At 44.9% G+C, this 27,493-nt stretch overlaps 1 protein-coding gene across 13 annotated transcripts in view; it reads left to right on the top strand.

Moving 5' to 3' along the window:
• SNX14 (sorting nexin 14) overlaps nt 1–27,493 on the top strand; it is a 2,214,134-nt gene that overhangs the window by 1,315,355 nt on the left and 871,286 nt on the right. For all 13 annotated transcript variants that reach the window (XM_069606348.1, XM_069606351.1, XM_069606342.1 and 10 more), the window contains one exon: nt 9,358–9,416. In XM_069606348.1, the coding sequence (XP_069462449.1) occupies nt 9,358–9,416 (59 nt within the window). The remainder of the gene's footprint in view (nt 1–9,357; nt 9,417–27,493) is intronic.

Genomic DNA, 27,493 nt, shown 5'->3' with positions numbered 1-27,493 from the left:
AAGCAGGATGCTAACCTAATAAAAATGTGGTCAACAGACACCCCAACACAATCTAGAGGAAGGGCGCAGGAAGACCCTCCAATCAGAAGCAACCCCCCACCCCATTTCCCTCCAGCAGCCGCCTTCCAGAGACGACATGCATGCTTGGTTCACGGAACTCCAGGAGAAGTTCATGTCAACAGTACAAGATCCGTTTGCCATGATTAGGAATGACATGAAGCAGATGGTCCATGAGCTGAAGCTGGATGTGGCCAAACTGGAGGAGCGTACCGACAGACTCGAGAGAATTCTCCAAAGCTCAGAAGAAGAAGCACAACAATACAGCGAGGCGCAGGAACACCTGGTGAGGCTAACCCACAATCTAGAGATACAATGTGAAGATCCATCATTCGCATCAAAAATATGACGGAATCAGTACTGGACAAGGACCTCAAGGAGGCAGTAAAGTAGGTGTTCAGGGACATTCTGGAGGTACAGGAGATGGACGCAATTGGGATTGATAGAGTGCATAGGGTGGGCCCGAAGAGACCTGGCGTGCCAGGGGAAAGACCACCAGGTGTGCTAGTGGCCCTCTCCTCATACCCGCAAAAAGAACAAATCTTGAGGAGAGCGAGAAGCATGGACCACATAAGAATGAATGGAGAAGACATTCAGCTATATCAAGATCTGGCCCTTGTTACTTTACAGAAAAGAAGACACATGGCCCCATTGATCAAAGAACTGGTCGCAAGGTAATTGCACTTCAAATGGACGTTCCCATTTGGTTTGTTGTTCACATGGGAGGGCAAACAGAAGAGCGACCACCTGTGAAGAAGGCCTTAACATGATGGGGATACAAGTGGACGGAGCGGAAGATAGAAGCACTAAAGCTTGGGGTGAGCGCCATAGAAGACCGAGGGGATGGGAAACGGTGCAGCAAAAGAAGAACAATGGCAAAGAGAGCCACAGGACACCCCCGGCGGAGTAAGGTGGGCAAGCACAGCTCAGGTCATTCTGCGGGGGATAAGAGTCATACATTGAGGGAGAAAGAGGTGAGAGCAAATAATGGCATCCAGAGAGACATCGTTTCTGCGGCCCGAGGTTAGCCCCCAGCAGTGGAACCCGGTAAGGACACTCGCAGATGCAGAGTTTAGGATTCCCCGCGAAGTTCATCCTGAGTCCGATGAGGTCAGGGGGCGATAGGCGCAACTCCTTAGCATCCTTAGGAACCCGAGCCCCACTCGGGATAAAAATGTTTGGTTCTAAGTTTAGTGTTCGGGAGGGAGTTATGTTGAGTGGGGGGGGGGCAGAAGACAGGAAGGAACACGAGTATGGGGAACAAGAGACAAGGGACACGGGATAAGAAACCATGGGGAATTTTCGAATTCTGTCATACAACCTAAGAGGCCTTAACTCTCCGGTGAAGAGGAAAAAGCTGGAGTACATGCTTAAGAGAGAGAAGGCGGACGTACTGCTGCTCCAAGAGACGCATATAAAAGCCCAGGATAAACAGAAAGTCCACATTAGGGGTTACAAGATCTGGGTCCAATCCAATGCAACAGACAAGAGGGCGGGGGTCCTGATTGCGGTAAAAGATGGGGGGATTCCAGGTTCATAGACAAACTTATGGACAAGAACGGGAGATTTGTGTTTGTTAATACCACGATAGAGGGACACCGCCTAACCCTGGCCTCAATCTATGCTCCCAATGCGCGGCAAGGTGGCATTTTGAGGGACACCCTGGGGAAGCTGGAAGTGTTTGCAAAAGGAGAGGTGATACTGGGGGGAGATCTTAACTTAACTTGGCATGGCGCCCACTGACAGACAGAAGCAAAGGGGAATCACAGGGCCATGGAGCACCTTCCAAGCATCTCAGGCAACTTGCACTATGCGATGTATGGAGGGAACTAAAGGGCGACCAGAGGGGATCCACGTACTTCTCGCACGTGCATAATACTATGTTGAGAATCGACTACTTCTGGGTATCAGTGGGACTAGTGGGCAAAATACAGGGAATTGAAATCGGGTCAATCTCACTCTACAGCCACGCCCCGCTATGGTTGGAGGTGAAAACCCTGGGCAGGTGTGGAGGGCTTTGGAGGTGGAGGCTCCCCCAGGACCCTGTATTGGGCGAGACGATAAGGGATATGGTAATCAAATATTTTGCCCAAAACGACACAGGGGACGTTCCACTGGGAATGGTTTGGGATGCCTTTAAAGCAGTGATCCGTGGGAAAATAATGGCACTGAAGGTCTCCAGGGAGAAACAGAGGTATAGTTGGGAGAGAGAGTTGGAAAGAAAAATAGCGGATACCCAGGAGAAACTTCTAACACACCCCAGCCGTAGTTTACAAAAGGCATTGAGACGCACACAAGGGCAACTAGAATTGCTTTGCACCAAAAAAGCTGAGAGATCACTTTTATACCTTAAACAACGCTACTACATCAGGGCCAATAAGGCTGACAGATACTTAGCTCGACAACTCTGGGAAAAACGGAAAGCAATGACGATTAAGAACATCAGAAACTCACAGTGATATTTTAACGCGCACCCATGATATGGGAGAGGCATTTAGGGAGTTCTATCAATCACTGTATACCACAGAACATCCAGATGAGATGGTTCTGCCCAAGACGCTTACCTACAGTCCCTCCCCATCCCTCAGATAACCGATGAAGATAGAGAAGCACTTGAGAATCTGATAAGGAAAGAGGAAGTGAAAAAAGGCAATAGAAGTCCTCCCAATTAACAAGGCTCCAAGCACAGATGGCTTTACAGCCTTATTTTATAAAAAATATGTGGACAATATAGCTTCATTCCTAACCAGACTTCTAAATTCATTCAAAGAAAGCGGGAATGTGACCCCGACCATGAATGAAGCAAAGGTATTAGTCTTCCATAAATCAGGAAAAGACCCCTCATACACTAGCTCCTATCGCCCCATAGCCTTGATAAACTTGGACTCCAAGATATACACAAAAATCCTGGCAGCAAGATTGTCCCAAATCCTGCCCAACCTGATTAACCTAGACCAATCGGGATTTATACCGGGTCGACAAACGCACGATAACCTTAGACGGCTTATACATCTAGTGGAAAAGACGGGCATCACTCACACTGCGGCAATACTTCTATCGGTAGACGTCGAGAAGTCTTTCGACCGGGTGGAGTGGTCACTTCTATTCAAAACTCTAAACCATATGGCATTTGGGGATCAATATATAGCCATAATTAGAGCCAATTATAACACTCCATCAGTCAGGATAGCTATCAACGGGGAGGTCTCGGATAAGGTAGACATCTCAAGGGGTACAAAACAGGGATGCCCACTATCTCCCCTAATATATGCCATTTTTCTGGAACCGTTCCTCATCAAAATAGAGAAGCCATACACATTAAGGGGATAGAAATGGCAGGCAGACAACACAAGGTTATAGCATATGCAGATGATATGCTGATCGCCCTAGAAGACCCAGGGAGGACACTAGCAGCAATAATTAGAGAGCTAGAGTCATGTGGGGCTATCCCTGGCCTTAAAATCAATAGGAGAAAATTGGAGATACTGATCTTGGCAGGCAGTCGAGATGAGGTAGAAAGGGAAGCAGCAGCATTAGACCGCAAAATAGCAGAAAAAGGGATCAGGTACCTGGGAATAACATTAACACACAAGGTTGGGCTACTATACAAAGGCAACTACCCCCACTCCTAGAACACATAAGAAGAGATCTGGAGCGCTGGAACCCCCTGATGGTCTCATGGTGCGGCAGAATACAGTCAGTTAAGATGAATATCCTCCCTGGGCTATTATATTACTTCCAGGCACTCCCTATCAAGGTTCCCAAATCGTTTTTCAAAGCGCTCACAAAGGCAATCTCGCCATACATCTGGAAAAGGAAGCCCCCGAGGGTGGCTAGGGCGGTCCTCACGGCACCCACTCACATGAGGAGATGGCCCTCCCACACTTTAAAAAATACTTCCAGGCGGCGCAATTAAGGATGCTTCGAGAATGGTTGGGAGATGAACCGCAAACATTCTGGGTGACACAGGACAGGGCAGTGGCCAGGTCCCCTTTGAGGGTGCTAATATGGAAAGCAAAACATCACAGGCACCCCAACCTTTATATTAGCGTAGTTATGAGGGCCACCCTGGAGGCCTGGGATGAGCAAACGCGAAGGGGAGTCATGACCATGGTAGAAGCCCCCTTTACACCCATTCACCCCAGGTATGGAGCAGGGGGCCTTTGAGAAATGGGAAGTCACAGGGTGCATGAAAATCAGGGAAATGTACCCAGACAAAGTACTCAGAACATTCGAGGACTGTAAAACCCTAATGAATCTTACAGAGGGGGAGAGATTCAAGTACGACCAGCTCAAGCACTGGCTGGCAACAACAGAAATCAAAAGGGTGGCAACGAGAGACCTCACTCCGTTCGAAAAGTATGTTATAACCAACTCCGGCTCTAAGAAGCTGGTCTTGACACTTTACACCTTTATAAACTCCCAAGACGAGGAGGTTAGGTGGGCGTACATGGTCAAGTGGGGGAAAACACTGCAGGGGGATATCCCCGGATGTCTGTGGTTGGACCTATGGACAAACATCCCGAAACTAACCCGCTCGGCTCAAACGAGGGTGATGTGGGTAAAAATAGTAACCCAATGGCACTACACGCCCGAGAAACTTCATGCAATGTACCCCCAAACATCTAACCTATGCTGGAGAGGTTGCACCGAGGTGGGAACATGGAAACACATATGGTGGGACTGCAAAGGGATCAAAGGATTTTGATGTGAGGTAAAATCGGAAATGGGGAAAATGTTTCCAGGGGCTGATCAGTTGGGGGGAAAAAGTGTGGCTATGTGGAATGATAGAAAAGGCAACCAGGAAATGCACAAAGTCAAATTGGAAAAGCCTCATGGGGTTGGTCATAGCGGCGTGGGCCGCAATAGCCCAAAATTGGAAAAAGCAAGATCCTCCACTGATTTACACTTGGCTACAGAAGGTCTGGTCACCAATGGCAATGGAAAAGTTAACGCATACAATACAAGGGACGGGAGGAGCGTTCACGAAGGAATGGGGAGCGATCCAAGACTACTTGAAATCAGACTATATGGAACAATGGTGCCCCCATAATATTAAAATATCAGACATTTTCAATGCATAATACTTACCCATACAGAAAGACTTAAAAAAGAACTCTTCCCGGGGTGAATGGGGAGGGGCGTGAATGGGCGTGAATGGGGGTGATAGTGTTTGGTTCCAAGTTTTTTGTTTGTATTCGAAAACAATAAATACAATTTTCAACAAAAAAAAGAAGGAAGGCATGGGGAAGGGAACTGCCTTCCCCCCAGCCCCCATCAAAGCAGAATTTGGATGAAGCCAAGAGATACCAGAGGGAAGGAAACCATACCCCTGCTGTTGTGTACTGGGTAGCCAAGAGATACCAGGGGAAGGAAGCCATACCCCCTGGTATTGTGCACTGTGAATATACCAAAAGGATGGGTGTCCCCTTAATCATGGACATGGGGGCAGTAAATAGACCAATGAACAAGGGGGGGGGTCTGTCTCACGGAACAACAAGAATTGCTAAGTATAAACAGTAGAGTCCTACTAGTAAAGAGGAGGGTGTGCTTGATCAGGGAATATAACCCTTATATATTCAAATTTTATTAATATTATTCCCACAATTCCATAAAAAACAATCCAATATTCATTCTGTTATTTATACAAACATCTGGTAATTCTAAAAACATTCCGATTTGATATTACATCGGTAAAAAGTATCATCCTAAAGTGATTTATTTTTTATATTTACATGTGCAAAAGAGCTTCTTAATAAATACTGTAATACTACAATAGAGGTAAAAGATTTGCATGCTAAAGTGATTTATTTTTTATATTTACATGTGCAAAAGAGCTTCTTAATAGATACTGTAATACTACATTAGATTTGCATCCTAAAGTGATTTATTTTTTATATTTACATGTGCAAAAGAGCTTCTTAATAGATACTGTAATACTACATTAGAGGTAAAAGATTCGCATGTTTAATCTATTTTGCATTAGGGGCTTAGATATAGTCCTCTAGGGTATCTAATAAAGTGCTGAGCAAGTGCAAAAAAAGCTAAGAATCAAAGTGCTGGGTGTCAACTACAGGTATCTTGGACAAATTAATATCAATCATACCACCAAATATCCTGTTAATCGTAGTTTCGACGATTAGTACATCTAGTAAAAAAATGATGTTCGTCTTCCTCAGTACAAAACACAAACAGGCATATGTTAAACAGTATACATTCAAACACATGTTTTATACTGAAAGAATATCCAAGCTTATTCCTGTTCATCAATATTCTTGTAAAATTGCTTTTTGGTGAATTTGGACCAATATTTTCTGAAAAAATGAATACAAAATTTAAATTACACTACAATAAAACCTGACCATGCCAACCACTCAATTCTACTAGAATGAGTTCAATATTTTATAGAACAATGAATACCCTTGTTTCTTCCAATATAGAGACAGGGAGCGATTGTTCATACCCCAGCCCAATCAAAAATCAGATACTGGACAATTTATCTGCAGAGACACAAACAATAAATAAGAACTGGGATTGAAACGATCCCTAGTTCAAAGGTGTGGAATTCCAAATGACACACTACAAAGCACAAGGCTGAAAAGCAAATGAAACTCACCTCCATAAGTGAATCAATGAAGGACAAAACATCTAGCCTGGAAACCATTATATTCCAGCAGGCGGAGAGATTGTTTGAAATCTATATTTTTCAACTAGGCTGCCTCCCACTGAAGAATCTGGGATGGGACCTACTTGGAAAAGTAAGGAGACTAGATTTAGAACTACGTTATCTAGTTCCAATCTCATGCAGTTAAAATGAAGTTTTCATTTTTAAAAAGCTACATGGATGCTAGATAGACATGTGTCTATCAGGTGGAAATAGCCCAGCAGGTGGGAGAAAACATGGCAGTCCGATATACACTTATTAAGCACGCCGCTCCCCACTGGCCTCGTGCATAATGTTAAATCAATCCCAACCAGGTTCTTCCTAACCCGAAAGGGCCCGCCGAAATGGCTTGAGGTCAGAACTGCGGTTCGGCTTCTGTTGCAGGCGATACTCAACAAGCTATGAAGCTTGTTGAGTATCGCCTGCAACAGAAGCCGAACCACTTCAGAAAAGAAGAAAAAGACGCCGCTTAGCCATCCCGTTCAAAATAGCACAGGCAACGATAGACTGGCGTGGCAACCGCGGGAACTCCATACGTGCTGTAGTTTGAAATCCATGGAAAGTGAAAGATGGACTTTCACATAAGCCACTAGAATCGAACGTGGCATGGTAATAGAATCGGGACTCGACATTCTCACTACATGCCTAACTTTATAGCGCTAATGTTACCCGAACAGAATTACGTTCATCTCGCAGCAGGGAGACACGCTACACAAAGGGTGTTTAAATCTGTGATACTTTGTGTTAGATGGTACATAGTCTATAAATGGGATGATGTTTAAGGCGAGTATACTAGTCTATCATAATGCGCATCCAATGGCACATTATCTATGAATGGGAAGAAGGACTTGGCTTCCCAAATCGTGATGGTATTCCAGATGCAAATAGCTCACTGGACATGATGCAGTCACTCTTCCAGCAGGTTGAGCCCCAAGCGATAGCTTTGGGTGTGGTACATCCACCATTGTTCCCTCTGTGCCAATCTAGTAGCTATACCATGTGAATCAATCCCCTTTATCCGTTCCAACGCCCACCATTTGAGGTCCTCACAGCTAGGATTGTGTTCAAGAAAATGGGCTACTAACGGGGATGTTATGGTTCTAGTACGAATCTTTGATTTATGCTCTGTTATTCTTTGCTTAATGGGTCTGCAAGTTTTCCCTATATATGTTTTGGAACAAAGGCAACTGATGGTATTACAGGTGGTATGATGTTTAAGATACCATGATTTAAAGTTAATGGTGACCGATGTACATGCAGTGGTCGATTCACATTGACAAAAGAACCCGCACGGAAAATGTTTGTGTATCGGCTTAAACCCCCAAAGGGCTGAAATAGTCATGGGATTCTTTTCTACAATGGCTCTGTCGGCTCAAGAGAGCCAGTTCTTCAAATGTATTCCTTTTCAAAATGCGTGAATAGGGCGTTCAAGGTCTGGATTATTGAGCTGTAACAGATGCCAGTGCTTAGAAATGGCTTTGTATTGAAAGTCTTAGCACAAACGAGTCGCGCATTAGTAACATTGTCCTTCTTGTTCTTAACCAAGAGTGTCTCTCTGCGTTGATTTTTAGCCCTTTTGCGATAGTGTCTGAGAAGGTGGGGTGGATAACCTCTATCAAATACCCTATCTTGTGTGACAAAATCTTCAACTCTGGTACAATTACGTCTGGCTCTTAAAAACTGGCCATACGGTATACTTTCTCGCAGAGCTTGAGAATGAAAGCTGTCAAACCGAAGAATGATATTCTACCTGTGTCCTTCCCGGTAAAGGTCCACTATAATACATCCTTTATTGACCTTAATTAAAAGATCCAGAAACGATATGGACTGATTACTGGTAGACATCGTCAACCTCAAGTTTGTATTCAATGTATTATTCTGTACTGTGAAGCCAAGAGACATCAGGCGAAGGAAGCCCTACCCCCTGGTTTTGTGTACCATGAAGTGAAGTTGAGGAAGGCCTGGGGAAGGGAGTCATTCCCCTGGAACTGTGAAAGTATTGAAAACAAGATACCTGGAGAAGGGGGGCATTCACCAGGAACCCAGTAGTGAGGGGAAACTATGGACAATAAGGAATGATGTTTGAGTTGGAACTTTTGAGTTTGAACTGAGAACTTTACAGGACCTCAAGCTGGAACTTTGTGTTGGATCCTGGAAATGAACTGAGACCTGGAGAAGGGAGTCATTCTCTCAGACACAGTCTCCAACTTTAATCCAATGTGCAAAAGAAGGGAGTCATTCTTCTGGGCCAAGAAGATCCAGTATCTCTTTAGTTAAGTTACTAGTGTAAGGGATAGAAGTAGGCATTTGGACACACAACAGTGGACTCTTTTTTTATTTACTTGGACATTTTGACCGAATCCTTAGTTCCTTATTTGAGGCAGGGAAACTTGTCTTAGAGTAAGGGAGGGATATGTTTCCTCTTTATTTTGACAAAATAAAGGTTTATGCCAACAATCATGCCACCTGTGTGTCAGTTTCCTTCTAGACCCTAACAATTTATAAATGAGTGCATATGAAATTGTATCTTCTACATGGAACACCATCATGCACTAAAGACACAACATTTGGCGCTTGTGACAATTTTAACAGTGAGCAGTCTAATTGAAAAGTTTAACACATTTATTTTGCTTCAGTATTTCAGGCAACTGTTAAAGGGAGCCGAATCCCCAACACGAAACTCCAAACTGAGCAGGTATGTTCAGGAATATGTTTTCCTTGAATGGATTCATTGTGGTGAGCAAATATTCAAGTCTCCTTGCCAAACATATTTATAACTTGGATTTAAATTTAAATTGTTTACCTCGTGTTCTTAAAAATGGAATTGTGCTTCTGATGCAATTACATTGTTAACATGTATTTCTAATACAGACATTCTTTCCGAATTCTACACCTTCCATTTTCCAAAGAACCACTTGCCAAAACATTTCTGCCTGTGACAAGAGAAGGTTCTGTCACAAGTAGTCTGTGTCCAGATGTTCTCATTTCCTTTCTTTCATGTGAGAACATTGCGAGAAACCAAAGGGTGTCTCACTCACTAGTCCATGGGGATCTCTCTCTCTCTCTCTCTCTCTCTCTCTCTCTCTCTCTCTCTCTCTCTCTCTCTCTCTCTCTCTCTCTCTCTCTCTCTCTCTCTCTCTCTCTCTCTCTCTCGTGGCCAGGGCATGGCCATTGCCTTTGGATCCAGACCCTGGGGGTGGACCAGTGCGGGAAGATCACCTGGGTGAGGGGTGTTCAGGGAGTGGGGGTGAGACAACCAATGGTGAGACGCGGTATCCTCCCCCCTTTCCCGTGCTCATTCCCCATTGTATTTTTGAGGATTCTCCAAAGTCCCAACTTCTCCTCCCCCCTGTGATGGGGAAACAGTAGCGGCCAGCATTGCGGGGAAAAACAGCAGTGAAGAGGACAAGCCAATGGTCCCCCAAGATACCAAAATACTAAGTATAAGAGTCAACAGTGACAGTGGAAAAACTACATATCCCACAATGCCCCACCAGCCACCTACTAGGCAAAATAGAAGGAACACGAGTGAACAAACAAAGACCCAATCTACATATCGCAGAATGCCCCAGCCGATGCATGTTCAACATAAAAGCCTGAAAAGGGGTAAAGAAATGAGATGGGGAAGACGGAAAACCACGTTTCCATATAACGAGGAACGCTTGCAGGCAGGAGTTAAAAACAAGGCAGGCTATGCGAGGGTTAAGCAGGAAGGAGGAGAATTAGCCTCCGGGATGAGAAACACATGGCTGGGAACGCCCGATGTTAATTGCTGGGCAGGAGGGCCACGGGAGTTAAAAACAGGTGAAAACAACTCAACTTGTCTCTCGCCTTGCAGGAGTGGAAGGAGGCTGACGGAGCGAACTCGGACTGGTATGAGGCCAGTTCCCCATATCGGTGGGCATATTAGAAGAAAACGAAAAACACACCGAAGTGCCCTATACCTGATTTGCGGACCGAATGCTCAGCGGATGAAGGCTCCTGAGTAAAAGGAGACTCCAGTGTGAAAACAGACACCGGGTGTTTTGTTTGTTTAAGTGATTCCAAGCCCGAGGCCAGCAAGGAACGACTGCATCCTGGAGAACCATCAGCAAGCCGGGGAAAGGTTATGAAATAAACACTGGAGTAGAAGGCGTGCGGAGAAAACGCTCTAATCCAGTAGGAAGTACGTTTGGCTCCAAGGAGGTTTTCCATCCATATTATTAAGGTGCAAATTGCATTGTTTTTTTTTAAGGACAGGCTTTATGGACTGCATTTAAGTTGAAACCCAGCTCGCTCTAGTTTGCCCTTGACGAACTTTATTGAAGAACGTTTAAAATCATGGAGAAAGTCCTATGTTACTGATTCTGCCTTATGAAATATAAGTGACATATTTAACTGAGCGTCGTGATAACTGCTGGCATTAAATAAATATCTGTTACCACTCATTTCTGGCTCACTACTTAACACCCCACCTTTTTACACAAACACTGGGCCGAGGAAGAGAACGACTGAGAGTACTGAGGCTAACCCTTATATATGTCATTGGACATGTCCCGTTCATCCGGTCAGGCAAAGCCACGCACTTGACCTTAATCACATACATCTGATTCCCATTAGCTCCCCCCACACAGATAAAAGGTGGATAAAAGGCGAAACCACTGGAGGACGACCAATCGAGGGTCAGAGCGAAGGTTAGGGAAACCCTGTAATGTCCTGCAGGAGGTCATTGCCTCCGGGAAACCGTGAAGGATACGCAGAGAAAGCCAACTCCCAGACAAGAAGAAACCTGCATTGTGTTTCAAGGACGCCAGCGACCCTCCCAGGTGAATGACAGAATTGGGGAGGCGAAGCCAAGCCTGTGGTATCAACCTTGACTCCTGAATCAAAGCCGCAGAGACAAGAAAGGATTTCACACAACCAGTGAGTTTGCAAAATACATGAAATGCCGGTTTGTGTCAAGGAAAGATTGAAGCCGCAACAGTGTATCTCACAATTGAAGGTTGCACGCATGATGATTAGACGCCAAAGAAAGCAAATCAGTAATGAACTTTTAAGTTACAAATAATTGTGAAGCCAGTGATACAGAGTAGCAGAGTTGTCCGGTGAAAGGAAGTAGCCCACTTGAAAGTCTCTGCAAAATGTTTGTTGTCTTGCTTAAAAAGCAACAAGTGAACATACTCTGAAATGTGCAATGGTCAAGATTAATCCTGTTGAAAGGGGACGTTAAAAGTTGATTGCTTTAAGAAAAAATATCCCTTCGAACTTTGCTGATTGTGTTATGGAACTACCCAGACCAAGAGACACTAGGGCAAATAACAAACGGGAAAGATAAAGTGAAAGTCGAAGAGTCTTCTGCAGAGGTCTGTGGAAAAAGCCTTGCACATTCGAAAGTCTTCAACATCAGTGAAGTCTGACCGAGTGAGACCTGGAATATGCGATAGGTTAGGGGCAAGGAACCCCTAATGAATGTGAATAAAGCTTGGGGAAGGGAACAACTGCAAGTGCTGTGATGGCAAGGTCCCAGCCAGACTGAGGGAGATCTACGTTGAATCAGTTACTTTTTGCTGAGAGGTCTGAGCCCGACAGAGGAAGACCTACTTGAACTGTTGATGCCTTGAGAGGTCCTAGCCTGACAAAGGGAGACCTACTTGAACTTTAGTTGAACTGTGAAAGAACGTTTGTGAACTGCAAGTAAGTCACTTTAAAGTGGAAGGCCAAGCGGGCCTGGACCCACGTTTTGAACTGCCTTTTATTTTGATAACCTGAGCCAAACTGTGTCATCCTGTTTACGGGGGCCTCCTTACTTTGTGCTGTCCAACATGGGGAGGAGAGCTGACTCCGCTACCTTGATCTTTTATGTTATAACACTGTCTTTCCTTTACATACACCTTCCCCTTTCCACGCTTTTTGTATAAGAGATAGGGCAGGCATTAGATTTTGTTAGTATAGGCCATTTTGATTTGACAAAGACTGACTAGGACTGTGGTTTCTTTATTATTTGATGGTAGAGACTACTCCCATCATAGCTATTGGGCAAAGTGGGATTTTTCCAAGTCCCAAGAATTGAATAAAGGTTTTGAAACTTGTATCTCTTGTGTCATTGTCATACTTGTGATACCATGCCTCCCTTAGAAGTTCTGGAACTATGCACCGCAAGACAGAAGTACAAAACCATACCATTGAAATGGCTCGAAGTAGTTGCTACTTCTGAATGAACGTGTTGCATACTGTTGCATAAAATCACCATGTGTCCAGGTGTAGACTACCAGTCATTAAGCTATAGGTGGTCTCAAACATGAAATCACTGTTTGATTGGTCCAGGCATCCATGTGTCAAATTTGAACTCACCAAAGCTTTGCAGGAACTGACTGAGTGGGCAGTGAGCCCCTCATGTTCCAAACACACCCCAGGAGATAAATAGATGTGTCAGAAAAGCAGGTGGGCCTATACAATTGTGGCAGAACAGGAACAAGCGCCTTCCCTTAAACTGGAGGCGAGGAGGAGATGCGCCAGGGAGCTGCACAATAGAATACAAGTGTGGTTGGAGAGAGACCATGAGCTAGGCTTGTCCAGAGTTCTCCCACCAACGAAGTCCTCACAGATCCTGGTTTACAAGGGCGGTACAGTCCAGTGATAGTTTTCACTAGCGAAAGAGGGAAGTGCTTGAGACATTGGGCAGGAACTTGAGAATAATGGCATCCAGTACAGGTCATGAATATGAAGCATAGGCTGTCAAGGTATTTCACAGAATCACAGTAGACTGAAGAAAAACTGATAACAAATGACTCAACAAGTGGGCCAACTCAGTTCTTGTGGAAGAAGACATATGGTGGTGCCGCCTGATTTCGGGTGAAAAAGCCAGATGGTCGGTGGCCACAGCGAAGCTAATGGAAGCAGCATTTGCAAAGATAAACGTCATCGCAACAATCCCGCAACAGCCTACAAATCAAAGTCAAGTTTTACACCTCTGGACCTTCCCTCCTTTTTTTTTTTTCCAGCCTAGAATAAAAACTTTCTTCCGACGGTCGGCAACTCCATAACGATGTTCGGCAGCTCATAAGCATTTAGTAGAATATGTAAATATGTGACTCACCTGATTACTTGAACATTGACTTTAATTTGGCTTCTTCTTCTTCTTCTTGTAAAAATCAATTCTCTTTTGATTATACACAAGTAAATAAAAATAAAAAAAATTAAAAAAAATGACTTTGAGGCAAATTGCAAGGGCAGAGGTGGGATGCATCTTGGTTACAGCTTGGTACTAGAAGACACATTTAAAGTTAGCCCTTGTAAGTGCCTCCAGGGAGAACCTTGAACTGTAGAGTCATGCATCTGCATGAAAACCTGGCTTGATTTCAGAAACCTTTTACAAACAACTGCATCACTTCATATGGTTTTACTATAGCTGGACAGTCTTTGTGCTCTCAATGGAAGAATCTTTATCTATCTGTATGGTTAAACATGATGGAGTCACTGAAATGTTAGCAGAGGATAATGTTCATCTGAAGCAAACCTCCTTTGATTTGTTATAATTTGTGACCAGCGATTTGCTTTGGACTGGGGTCTGTTGGTTGCTTCTGTAGTAGACGTGTGTGGTGAGTCTGAGCAATGATGCAAGCAAGGCCACTTAAGATATGGTTCCACCAAACCTGGATTCAATAATAATTTCAGCATGGGGTTGTTGAAATGCCTGGGTGGTCTAGTGGAAATGATTAAAACCAAAAGGAAATAACTAGGGAAAACATGTCTGTAGTGGGCCCACTGAAAGGGAGGTAATCAAGGTGTTTGTAACCTTGCGCTTGATGTTTAACTCAAAAGGTTCTAAACCTACTTTTAAACATTCCTTGTCCCTCCAGAGATGCCCCCGCTCTCCAAATGTTAAATTGAGATGGCCAAGCAAAATGTTCTGGAACCCCATTTTTAAGAAGTTCTTTCTAAGCAACACAAAGGCCAAGCGTCTGGTCAATAGAAAGGTCCACAAACTACCACAATAATGTCTAGCCCTAATCTAACAAAACAATCTACAAACGTACATGCTCTTTGTCTCCTTCCAGGTGTACTAACAGTTCAAAGGGGTTTCTACATTGTCAGACTTCTTCTCTGCTTTCTGGCACCTTTCCCACCTGGTGTCTTCTTCTCCCCTCTTAATGTTTCGCTGGCATCTCTCCCACCAACCTTTTACTCCCCGCATCTCTCAGGAGTGTTCGGCCATCTTTTTTACCAGGTTTCTTCTCTTACAAGTCTTAGGATTCTCCTGATGTCCTTTCTTCACGTATTATACATTTGTGGAATCCCCAGGAGTCCTTTTTACTAAGTATCAATTTCGCAAGTCTGGGGACTCTTTTTCACAACGTTTTTCTACTTCTTGCTAGTGGATTCACTCCAGACTTAAAGTCCCAAAATGCACCTGTTGAGACTTTCTTCCTATTCCTAAGGTGAAAAAGTCTCTGCTTCATGAGCCCCAACAATATGACTACCTCCACCCAGTTGGGATCCTCCCCTTTTCTCAGTGGCATAAGGAAGGTATCTCTTATACTCTGGGTCAGCAACCCTCCCAAGCTTTGGTGCACCAGTCAGCAGCCTCCCTTCCAGGCAGAGAGTAGCGGGACACTTGTCTTCCTCCTCCAGATCCAAGACCCTTGAACTTTCCCAGACTCTATTATACCCATGATGCTTTGTTGCTGTTTTTATGCTTGTTCCTGATTCTTCGTTCCCCAGGCCACTGTGTTTGTTTTCCTTTGGATTGGTGAGCCTCTGTGGTGCTCTTTTTACTTCTTGTTAAGTTATTAGTCATGCCTTGGTAGCTGCTAAATACTTTATTGTTCCCATTAGCCTGCTTTCTGGGCCATAATTTGTCTAAAGCCTTGTGGCATGCAGGGCCATTTTGGAAATTCCTTGCTCTGTGCCAGCTGCTCAGGTGTGTTATGCGGTCTACCTTTCTTAGGAGGCTTGTCACTTCGGTCTGTGGATTGCTTTGCTCCCACTTGAGGTGTGCTGAGAACTGAAGTCCTCTGGTTGATTGACAGAACTGGTTGCCCTTGGAAGAAATGTACTGTCTCTTTCCTGGATTCCCCGAAGTAGCGGTGGCTTAATGCAGCAATATGGTCTTGGGGGAATTAATTGAACACAATTTCGTTGAGTGGGAGACAAGGCTCCAGTAAAATCCTTGTCAATCGTCCTCTAGGGCTACATCAGGTAGTGGCCGGATGACCTTAGCCCCCTCTGTCTCTCTTCGCTCATAAGGGAGTGTAGGGATAGCCTCCAACTCATCACAAGTGTCATATTTTTGTCTTTTATAATATGAGAACATAACCAAAAAAATTAAAAAGCGTACTTCTAGTCTGCAAAAGTAAGTGGAGACAATTTCTGGCCATTGCTTTTTTCGATCTCGACCCTGGGGATGGACAAACGAGGAAGGATTACTTGGATGGAGGGTCCTTGGGGATTGGGGGGAGGGTGCCGGACCTCGAGACATGGAATCCCCCCTTCCCGAGCACTGACTTACCCTCTCTTCCCACAACCTTCATGGGCGATTTCCATTCATGCCCTTTCTTACCCTATAAGTATCCATCAAGAACTGAGAAGAGGAAGAAGCTGCTAGGAGTAATAAACACTTCCTTTTACAAACACCACTCTAGTACTGGGCCGGAGAAGAGGGGTATTAAGACATCCAACACTGATGGTCAGGCATGTCCAATTGATTGGATTAAGTATGGTCAGGCAAGACAAGCCAACAACTCACACCTGAGGCCCCTTAATAGGGCTTGGGTGTATAAAGAGGGGAGGCCCAAACATGTAGAAGGAGAACGAAAGGCTGAGATGCTGTGGTGGGAAGAGACTCAGATGTCTGTACACCGGCATCTATGCCGAAGGACAGTGCTTAATTTGTAAAAAAATAAGTGCCAGGGCCCACAAAATCTTGGCCAACCTAATGCCGCCCCCGGTGGGCGCCGCCCGTGGTGCGGGCCACCGGGCCGGCTCAGTGCTAGATCGGCCCACCACCAGCCCATCACACTGCTGCTGCTCCATGTCACATGTTTGGCACTGCAGCAACTGCTGGCACGGGCTAGTAGTGGGATGGATGGGGAAGGAGCACACATGGGTTGAGGAAGTAAATATACGTTAAGCCTACAGTACAGTATGTCACCCAGTAGAGTCCAAACTAAATGTCACACATCATTAGCATGTCATCTGGTCTCCACCAGACTCCATCCACTATGCTCTGGAATTCATGTTAGGAATCATGTATTTTTCCTAAACACTGCACATGACGCAATGTATCTGCACCCGTCTGTGATAGAAGTGTACACTTGCCCGGCTCCTGGGCCTTGCCCTTCCCTCTTATGTGCCCACACATTGACTGCTAATGGCCATGCTAATGCCTTGGCCATTCCCACACAGTTCCTGCTTCTTCCCGCCCCACACACCTCCTCGATGCAACTCTTTGAGCTCACTTTAATCAAGCCTTACCATCAAACTTTACACCCAAAGGACCTGCCAGTGCTTTTTCAAAGTAGTCTTATGAGAGTTAATGACTTAACAGGAGTTGTAAAGCCGCTATTGGTATAGTAAAAATGTCTTACCAGGTCTTCCTTCAGCCACTCAATTTATAAGTACTCGGCGGGTCCTTCACTTAAATCCTATTAAAACAAGTATTGGCAAAGCCAACAGTTTTGGCTTGTGGATAAGTATTGGGCATTTACCAGGCACTGCTATTAGATTCCCTGTACTCGAGTCACACCATTTTGCCTCTGCTCCCATGAATGGCCAGTTAATACCACTACAAATGTGCCTGGCAAGTGCCTTTCTCATGCCTACACAAAGGCCCAAACTGTTGGCATTGCCAATGCTTGTTTAACTTTACTTTCTGGGTCACTTAGTCTTCTTTATAAGCTACTTGCAAAAATGCGCTGTGTCACTTGTGATATGTTCATTCAGTGTTTTTTCATTGCATTCTGGGATTTGTAGTTTTGCAACTAAGCATCCCTGCGTGCAATTAGTGTAGGAAAGGGTTCAGCCCAATATGCAGCCCAATATGCAGCAATGCAGGAGAATAAAGAATAGGTTGTGAATCACTCAATCCGCAATTTAGTAGAAGAAAGGAACATGTAATAGTTCCACACCAGAAAGGAGACACGAGACACGAGATACTTGGAAACAAGCACTTACCAATTATTCTAGAAACGTGAGAGTCGTGTCACTGACTTCGGGACACGGCGGGTGCTTTGCTGAGTGCAATGCATCTCGTGAGTGGGATTTCTTGTGAGCAATAGGCAGTGGACAAACAGATAGCAATCCAGTCAATATGATGCAGGAGGATCGTAGTACGACAGGTAGCAGAGTGACAAAATCGGGTGACAAAGGCAGTCCATATGCGGAATAGAGGGTTCGGTACACAGTCCACTCATTAAAATATGCGTCTGCTGGGCGAGTTTCACCTTGCCTGTTGTCAAACCCTGGTGGCTGAATTGTCTGACAAGCAGCACAGCATTATATTTTAAGATATTTTAGCAAGTATTCATGAAATCACCACCGAACTGGTGTAGGCATGTGAACAGTGGTCGAAGTGAACACAAACGGTCAGGAGCGGTGTTCCACGACTTTTTTGGTAATATTTTATCACTGCATGTGAACCTACTTTTCAAAGTGCCAGGTGCCCACTCAATAGTGTTCCATCCTTAGATATGTGCGTTAATGTACCTCTTCCCGTCAGCTGTATGTGAATGGAGTATAGGCTTAAAAAGCTACAGTTTTAAGACATATGGACTGTAAAGACAGCACAAGAAGCTCATTACAAATAGTGCTCAACGAATTTAAAGTAGATTGCTTGTGCCCAGCATGTGAGGAGAGATTCCTTCTTAGTATTAGCACACATTTGTACATAAAGTACTTACATAATAGCCACCCTTATCATGAGTGCTGGAAGGGTAATCCTGCATAATGTGAACGAGCCATTTGCTGAGTCCGTGAAGTTCTCCCAACAATACACACAGGCCACCTGCACATTGATTGTCATTTTTCGGTTACACAATATTATTTCATGCCCTCTCGGTGGGACAATGTGCACATGTCTGCAGACCAAAGCGCCTACAACATTGGGGAAGGATGATATTGCATAGAAACAACAGTGGCAATTCAGATATCTGCTCACCCTCAGGGAACTTTATATGGACACTCATGTGCTCCAACAGGTCCTTAGTGACCTGCTACAGAATCTAGCAAAATGACGACTGGGACACTCCTGCTACCATGGCCTCTCGTCTCTCAGAATTACATTTCTTCCAAGAAATTTCACAGGCATGCAGACGCATTTCATTAAAAGGGGCTTACCTCTTAGCAGGAAAAGCCAATTTAAGATGCGCTTGGCCAGTGTGCTCCATGCTACCTGCCACTGACACCTCTAGTCTGCCTTCACTTTTCAAAGACACATTAGGTCAAGCGGGCAACAGCAGTCCGTAACTTCATTGTCGGTACACAAACAGCCTTGCCCTGTGAAACACGGATGGGCTCCGATTACGCACACAGAAACTGAACTTTGCTTCATTACGCCACACCCTCTCCCGGCCTTCCCACCTATTCCCAACCCTCCCCCCACCCACAATTTGTTGTTTTGAGAGAGCGCGGCAGGCTGCCTCCTGCCTGGCACCATGAAGGCAGAGGCGGATGGCTGGCTTACTGACAACACGGGATAATGGATTGCATTATCAAAGAAAGTTAACTGCACAGAGAGCCATGATGAGTTCCGGTGCCGAAAAAAATGTGGCGGTGTTCACCACCGGCAAACACCGCCACAAATTAAGCACTGCCGGTGGACCGGCAGCTGTTGGGTATAGGACCGGGTGCTTTGGAACCGGAAGGTGGGCAGCTGCTGCTGGAAAGATTTGGGGGAGTGAGAAAGAAAACCTCAAACTTGCCCCCTGACAGGGAAGGCAAGAGTCTGGATGCTCTTGCAAAGAAAATGTTTACATCTGGCAGCATGGCCTGGACTGCCGCTAATGTGTCCTGCGGTTTGAAGTGGTGGAAGATGAGAAGGAGGTGGCCATGCAGTCGCTGCAGATGGGCCTGGACGTTGTAGACTCCGTTGGTCTTTCAATGGGATCGGCAGTAGTGCTCAGGACAAAAAAGCCTACTTGTGCTCTTCAGGCTTTTCACCTAACATCCAGAACAGGCTGCTGGACATGCCTTTTGAGGGAGAGTTCCTCTTTGGTCCAAAAGCAGATGACTCACTGGGCCTAGCTGCACAGCAGCCAAGCCTGCCTTCAGTTTTGCCTCAAAGTGCAGGGGCTACAGGCGGTATATCCCCAGGCACAGCTCCTGCAGGCCAGACGGGGGCAGAAGCTTTTCTCACACTCTGGGCGGGGCAGAAGGGCTTCCAGAGGCCAGCAGGCAGCGGCAGAGGAGGTTCCACCCTCAAAGCCACTATGATTTTTCCCCTCCCACAACTCACTGGTTGGTGGACAGCTGTCAGAGCATTGGACCCAATGGCGAGAGATTACCTCTGACGCCTGGGTCCTAGAGCTTGTGCAGTGGGGCTATTGTCTGCCCTTTTTAAGGAAACCTTTTGAGAGTCCCCCACCACCTCCATGCCAACTGGAACAGGAGCTACAGGAAGAACTGTGAGCCCTGTTGTTGAAGGATGCTGTGGAAGAGCTACCTTCCAATCGGAGCAGGTTGGGCTGGTATTCCCAGTATTTCCTGGGACTCAAGAAGGGAGAAGGTCGCTGTCCCATCTGGGACCTCAGTGCCTTGAACAAGTTCCTGCGAAAGGACAAATTCAGGATGGTGACTCCAACTGCAGGGCTGGCTGGTGTCCATAGATTTTCAGGACGCTTACTTTCATGTGCTGATACATCACAAGCACATGAAGTTCCTGAGGTTCCTCATAGGGGACATGCAATATCAGATCAAGGTGCTTCTCTTTGGTTTGACCTGCTCTCCAAGGGTCTTCAACAAGATCATGGTAGTAGTTGTGCCTCACCTCAGGAGATTGGGGGTCCACGTATTCCCATAACTGGATGACTGGCTGATCTGAGAGATGTCGGCGGGTCTGGTCTCATCAGGAAGACACCTGCTCTCTACTCCACAAGCTGGGCTTCTCCCTGAACTTGCAGAAGTCCCACGTGACACCCGCACAAGACTCCAGTTCATCGGGGCAGTCCTAGACACTCGGGTAGGAAAGGCTATCCCACCCAAGGAGAGAGTGGCTAGCATTGCACAGATGGCGAGTTTGTTCCAGGACCACTCTGCCTTACCAGCAGCTTCCTTCCTTCGCCTCTTAGGTCTCATGGCCTCCTGTATTTTTCTAGTACCAGAGGCCAGGTTGAGAAGGAATTGAATTGATATTTTATTTCTGTCGCGCTCGTACGGAATTGAATTGATATTTTATTTCTGTCGCGCTCGTACACAAGTGTTTCAGAGCACGACAAGGCAAGGGAGGGGAACAGGGGAGAACAAAACACTGATCTTACTAGGCCCAGTGACATTGAGAACGCGCAAGTGCATGGGAGAGGGGGAAGGGAAAAGTGCGGAGCAAAGGAGAAACAGATAAATAATAATAAATAAATAAATAATAAAGGCAACAAACAGTGGTAGTGTAGCCAGCAAGTGCTGGGTTTAAGACAGCAGACAAGGTAGGTCTGATAAGTGCAGGAAGCAAAGGGGGGGACGGTATGGGTACAGACCCCAGTAAAAGGGGTGGACTGGAGGCAGTGCGGGAGGGTGGCAGGTTGAGCAGGTACCTGGGCCCGGAGGACAGAGGGTGGCAGGTGCACGTTGCCAAGAGAGAACGAGAGGGGGAGCGAAGGCAGAAGCAAAGTGGAGGGTCTTGCGGTGCGTCCGGAACTGGAGATAGTTCTCCTCAAGTTTTAGAGTGGCAGGGAGGCTGTTCCAGAGGGAGGCCCCAGCCGAAGACCGAGATCTACCCCCAGCTTGTTTCTTTGAAAAACGACTGACCCGGAGGGAGTTGGAGGTAGAGGAGCGAAGAGCTCGAGAGGGGAGGTATTTGCTGAGGGATAGCTGAAGGCATTTTGGACCCAGGCCCCAGAAAGCTGTGTGGACAATGCAGAGGGTTTTGAATTTAATCATTGCATCCACTACACCTTCCGTCTGATTCCCGTCATCCCTTGGGTTCCAAGGAGTTTGAAGAGGTTTCGTTCTTGATCGCCTCGGACTGGGCGAGGAGGATGTGGTACCCAAACGTTCTGGATTTGACAATCTGCTCACCTCTCCAGTTGCCTCGCCGCCGGATCTCCTGACCCAGTTGGAGGGCCGGGTGCTCCACCTGAGCCCGGAATCCCTCAACCTACATGCGTGGCTCTTGAGAGGATGCGATATGACTGGGACCTCTCTGAGGAAGTTCCCAAGGTGTTGCTGGCTGTCTGCAGACCATCTACAAGATCTCTGTACTCATTGTAAGACAAGCATGGTATCAAGAGATGACACAGACAGCATAATGTGAATTAACAAATAACATGCTTAGCACGACTGGACCGCGCACTAGACAGCACGAGAAACAAGAAGACAAATTGGCGAACTCGTCAAAGGTCCACGAAGGAGAATGATGGTTCGATTATGAACACAAACAGAAATTTGAACATGCTTTTACCTGAAAATGAAATCCCCGCTGATGGTAAAAGACCTCAACAACCCCTGGTACAAGTGGCAAATAATACGACAACAAATTGGGTAACATCTCCCGCCTTGCCGGACATTCCGACAAGTACGCCCACGAACCTAGTTGCCACAGATCATGCGCACGAAGGACGCTTTTCTACATCAAATAAACAATTACTCCACATGGATCAAACAAATGGAATTAATACCGCCAAGCTCTCCGCCACATCCGCTTCAACAACCTACCAACCGAGGAAAGACGGAACAAAATGACTTATGGCGCCAAAGACTGAAAGTTGATCCCATAATGCACATTCCTGCCTTTGACAACACGAGAGGCAACGAAGACAGCAAACTCCATACGTCTCGGAAGCAGAACCCAGATTTGCCTCAGTACAAACCGAGATTGATGCACCTGGAGAGCAACCATCTAAACAAACATGAAGACGCTCCAAAGGAAATCTCCATGAAAGAAAAAGCACGGATCGCAAAACAAAAATGGCAAACAACATTTAGACACGTAACAACAACAGATATAGTGTGGGACAAGACAAACCACCCGGCCTGTGGACGAGCCGCATGGCTATCACTAGACATAACTGAAATAGAAACACTCATGAACTCGCATGAACGGAAAAGAGACATTTTTGGTGACTTGTATAAAGCTAAAGAAAGTAACACCCACACAACGTCGACCCCAATGCCGAATACCAGAAGGCAAAAGGTCCTAACGCCCTCAAATTCGTCGACCAATTTTTTTCCCTAAAAACCCAACTGATCAACTGCAACAGACTGCACTCGAAAGAGGTCCTGAACCAGACCCGGATAGCTCCCAACAGAGGCAGGAGGAACTGCATCACGCAAGATCAAATGCCATGGATTCACATGAAAGAATACCAACCACCATGGTGGATCTACAGACCACATTAATCGCAGTACTTGCACAAGCAATGGTTCCCTTTTTAAAAATCCAAGAAGCCACGGTTGACGCAACAAAAGATCAAGCAACACTATTGCCTTTGATCCATTCAAAACAGATAAATATAGAAGCATTTATTTTAAACATCCAAGACCGGTTAAACAATGAAGCAGAGATCGCAAGAGCTGATTGAGAAGATAAACACCTGACGGAAACCTTAACAGCAATAACCAAGAAAGTGAAAAGTCACGCAGCTTCTCTTATTACACCGAAATCAGCACCGCCGCAAAGCCATCTGGACCTTGGAGCACAACCATCTACAGACCCACAAATTGAACAGCAAGTAGTGTTGACAACACCTGCACTAGTAATAGACTGACTAACAACCCTCCAAGCCAACAAGGCGCTGCGTCCATCTTGCACTCCATTTGACATTTTCGATCTAACAAAACGGGAACATATGGTGAAAGTAAACAACAAGAAAAAGAAAGAAATAAAAAAACACCAAACGGGATCAAGAGCCTTTTTGAGGAAAATCCATTCACCACAATTACACAAGCATGCTGAAATAAAACCAAATCACGGGCGACCACCCGGAAACCGGAAAAATAAGAAAGTGACGCAAAATCCTGATCATCCTCCACGACCATCACCAGGTCACCCCGAAGAACCGATTGATGAACTAATAGCAATAATAAATTCTCAGAAGACAACTCAGCTAGAAGATGAACTTGCTCTGACATCTTCAGGAGGATCAGAAACTCAGGTCTCGACAATCGATCTAACGAGACATCCACAAGACCAAGATTTGATAATGTTGGATGAGTACAATGAAAACCAGTCGCGAGACTCGTTGATCAATTCTATTTCTTGCGACAATTCGATAAATGGGTCCCTAACATACTCCAACAGCTCTGATGACGAAAGTGGTGCCTCACTTAATCGCTCCACTGTTCAACAGGACGCCCAACCTGAGGACGAAAACCAGGAAGCTTCAATAGTCCTTCCAAAATTCATTGACCCAAGAAAAACATCAAAAACATACAGACTCTGCTTGCATCAACATAGAGTCAAAGCACAACAGCCAATAATATTGAATAGAGCAAATATACTACGATTGTTCAACGTAATTCCACAACTCGCTTCAATTCGGTCCAAGGACATCAAAGTGAACTACTTTCTGAATGACGACCAGCTGCATCTAGTATGCATCGATTTACACACAGAGTCAATGATGATGTATATAATACTCGCAAAGTGGCAGCTAGCTAGACTGGGAGTAACCTGTGATGAAGTAGCTGGAATTTATACCGTCAGTGACAAAAATAATAAACAGTGGAGAGAAGAGAATTCTACTTTCGAGAGAAAACAGCAACCCACGACCCTCCACGATTGCACAAATGACTATCCTCAAACCCACAAACAGACCGGGCAGATAGCAACTCAAAACCTAAAAACAATACAAACACCACCTATAAGAGACACGAGATCTGGCGGGATATGACCTACAACCAACAGCACGAAGACAACAACCAAGAAGCCCACAAGGATCAAAGAAACCCCTGGACGACATACCTATAACCATCAATCAATAATGAGTCCACAAATCAAGGCTACTCACTAGGATCATGGAACACCAGAGGATACAGCCATCTCTTTTCTGAAGGCGCCACTGACCCAAAAAAAAATAAAAAATGGACATCATATGTTTGCAAGAGACATGGCTGACTTCTAAAGTAATTTGTGAAGGATACGTTACACATACAAACCCTGCAATACAACCTCAACATGATAGGCCATCATCAGCGATGTTGATCTTAATCAAAATAGATCCCTACTGGTCCATAATAATAAAGAAGAATTTGCACCCTCGGGCCCAAACCTTGAAGATGCCAGAGACTAATCAACGTCCTGAAAAACTTCAACAGAAACATTTAGAAATTTTCAATTTATATTGGAACCGAACAGCAATGAATGACAACCAATTCATTGATTCAGTATGTGCCGAAATAGACATTCTTTCAAATAAGTTCAGCCAGATTGAATTTATAATTGCCGGGGACCTTAACATCCATTTATTCAATCCGAATGGAACAGCAAGGGAGCTGCTCAACTTAACCCCTAGAGCGAGAAAATGGGTCAAGGAAACTGCCATCCGTCATCTAACTCTGACAGGGAATTCGACACATGACCAAGGCCAAATGCAACCAACATGGACACGTGCCAATTCAAGAGCCGTCATCGACTATATATTCATTTCAGAAGGAATATTACAAACATTGAGAACTGCTACCAATCTTGCGCAGGACAATAGCGGCCACCATCTAATAACAATAACCTGGGACAAATCACGAGTCCACCCAGCGTAACTGAAACTCCCAGAGTTAGAATTGAAAAACAGCACGATTAAACTTTGAATAAAACAACACCAGATGCCCACCCTTCTAAAGAAATTTGAATCTATGACAAAATCAGATAATGATAAACTAAACTATGAATGGATATTACGAGAATACCAACAATGCCCTGCAAAAAAAGGGGAAATCGGAGAAAATTCACAAGCATCATTTTAACACCGAGATTAACCAGATGAAAAACACTTTACAGAAAAGACTACGCACATTAACAAAACAGAACACAATAATATCCAGACAAGAAATCAAAAAAGAAAAACAGAAATATACGAATAGGATAAAACAAGCGAAAGCCCTCCTACACCAGACAGATGCAGAAGCGATCTTTGCAGCCCTAAACCAGAGAAACACGAGACAAATATGGGCCCTCTTGAAACATAATCCTACTTCGTCAAACCTGATGATTCAAGAAGTAGACGAACAGGCTTGGATACAGCATTTTACAAACATGTACAAGAAGAGTACCGATACCATGGCTACAGAAATACCTAATCCAGACCCCCCGTGGAACCTGAAATGGGAAGTCGACGATATTGCAACAGCAATCAAGAACCTGAAAACATTGCGAGCGCTGGGCCTGACGGCCTCGCAAATGCAAACTGAAAATCTGCTCCAGAAGAGTGGGCTGTGCTATTGGCGCAGCTGCTCATATTGATAGAATAAGCGAAACAAATGCCCACCAGTTGGAAATGTGCAACACTCATCCCAGTCTTCAAGCAGGCCGACCGGAAAAATCTTGTGAATTATAGACCCATTGCCCTCCTGGATCCTTTAGGAAAGTTGTTCGCCTCTTTCCGCCTGAAAAACCTGAATCAATGGGCAGTGGCAAATGAAAAACTGGTTAAAAGCCAAACGGGATTTGTCTAAAAAGTAGGAACTAACATCAACCTATTGCTTCTAAACATGATGAAGCTAGAACAAAGAAACAAATATATGCGGTCTTCATAGACCTGAAATTAGCATTTTACACAGTAAATCGTCAAACATTATGGGGAAAACTAACAGCGTGGAAATGCCCTGCATCCATTCTTAACCCGATCAAACAAACAACTTTACTCGAACACCACGATTCGAGTCAGACTAACAAAAGATGGATCTGTGACTAGCCCAATAGTCACTTGGAACGGTTTAAAACAAGGGTGTCCACTGGCAGTGACCCTATATAACCTCTATACCTCAGACTTTGTCGAACAAATCCAAGATGCAGCGACGAATCCCCTGAAGATGAATGATGAACCTATACAAACATTGATTTATGCAGGCGATATCATTTTAGATAAAACATTGGCCGGCCTTCAAGTTAGCCTTGAAAAACTAGAACAATATATGAAAGACAAGGAGCTACAAATCAGCACTGCGAAAACAAAACTAATGATGTTGATAAACCAAAAAAGGAAGAAACAAAGAAATCCAACAGTCATACTCAGAGGTCAGCCTATTGAAGTTGTGAACACGATTAAATATCTGGGCGCAATGATCAATTCATCTGGAAATGAACAGGAATGGAAAGACCATTTGGAAACAAAAGTCCTATTACTTGTGAGCCAAGGTTGTTTTTTCCACAGCAAGTTTGGAAAATCTTCTCTGAAACCTGTTGTGGCTCTTTTTAAACAAAAAGTTGCTCCGATACGTACTTATGATGGAGAAACTTTAATCAACCAACAGCATTTTAAGTGGCATGTGTACGAAGCAATATTTTGGAGGAAAACAGTGGCACTGCCGTCCAATTTTCCGATGCCGAGAATTCGATATGAACTAGCCTTACAATCACTCGAATCAATAATTGAGTGGAAACAAATCGATCTGTATAGAAAAGTAATTTGCAATGAAAAAATTCCTGCAATT

Source organism: Ambystoma mexicanum, chromosome 4p (genome assembly GCF_040938575.1).
Source record: "Ambystoma mexicanum isolate Mex_15411 chromosome 4p, UKY_AmexF1_1, whole genome shotgun sequence".
In the NCBI taxonomy this organism is placed as follows: domain Eukaryota; kingdom Metazoa; phylum Chordata; class Amphibia; order Caudata; family Ambystomatidae; genus Ambystoma; species Ambystoma mexicanum.
This window is presented reverse-complemented; position numbering and strand designations above follow the sequence as displayed.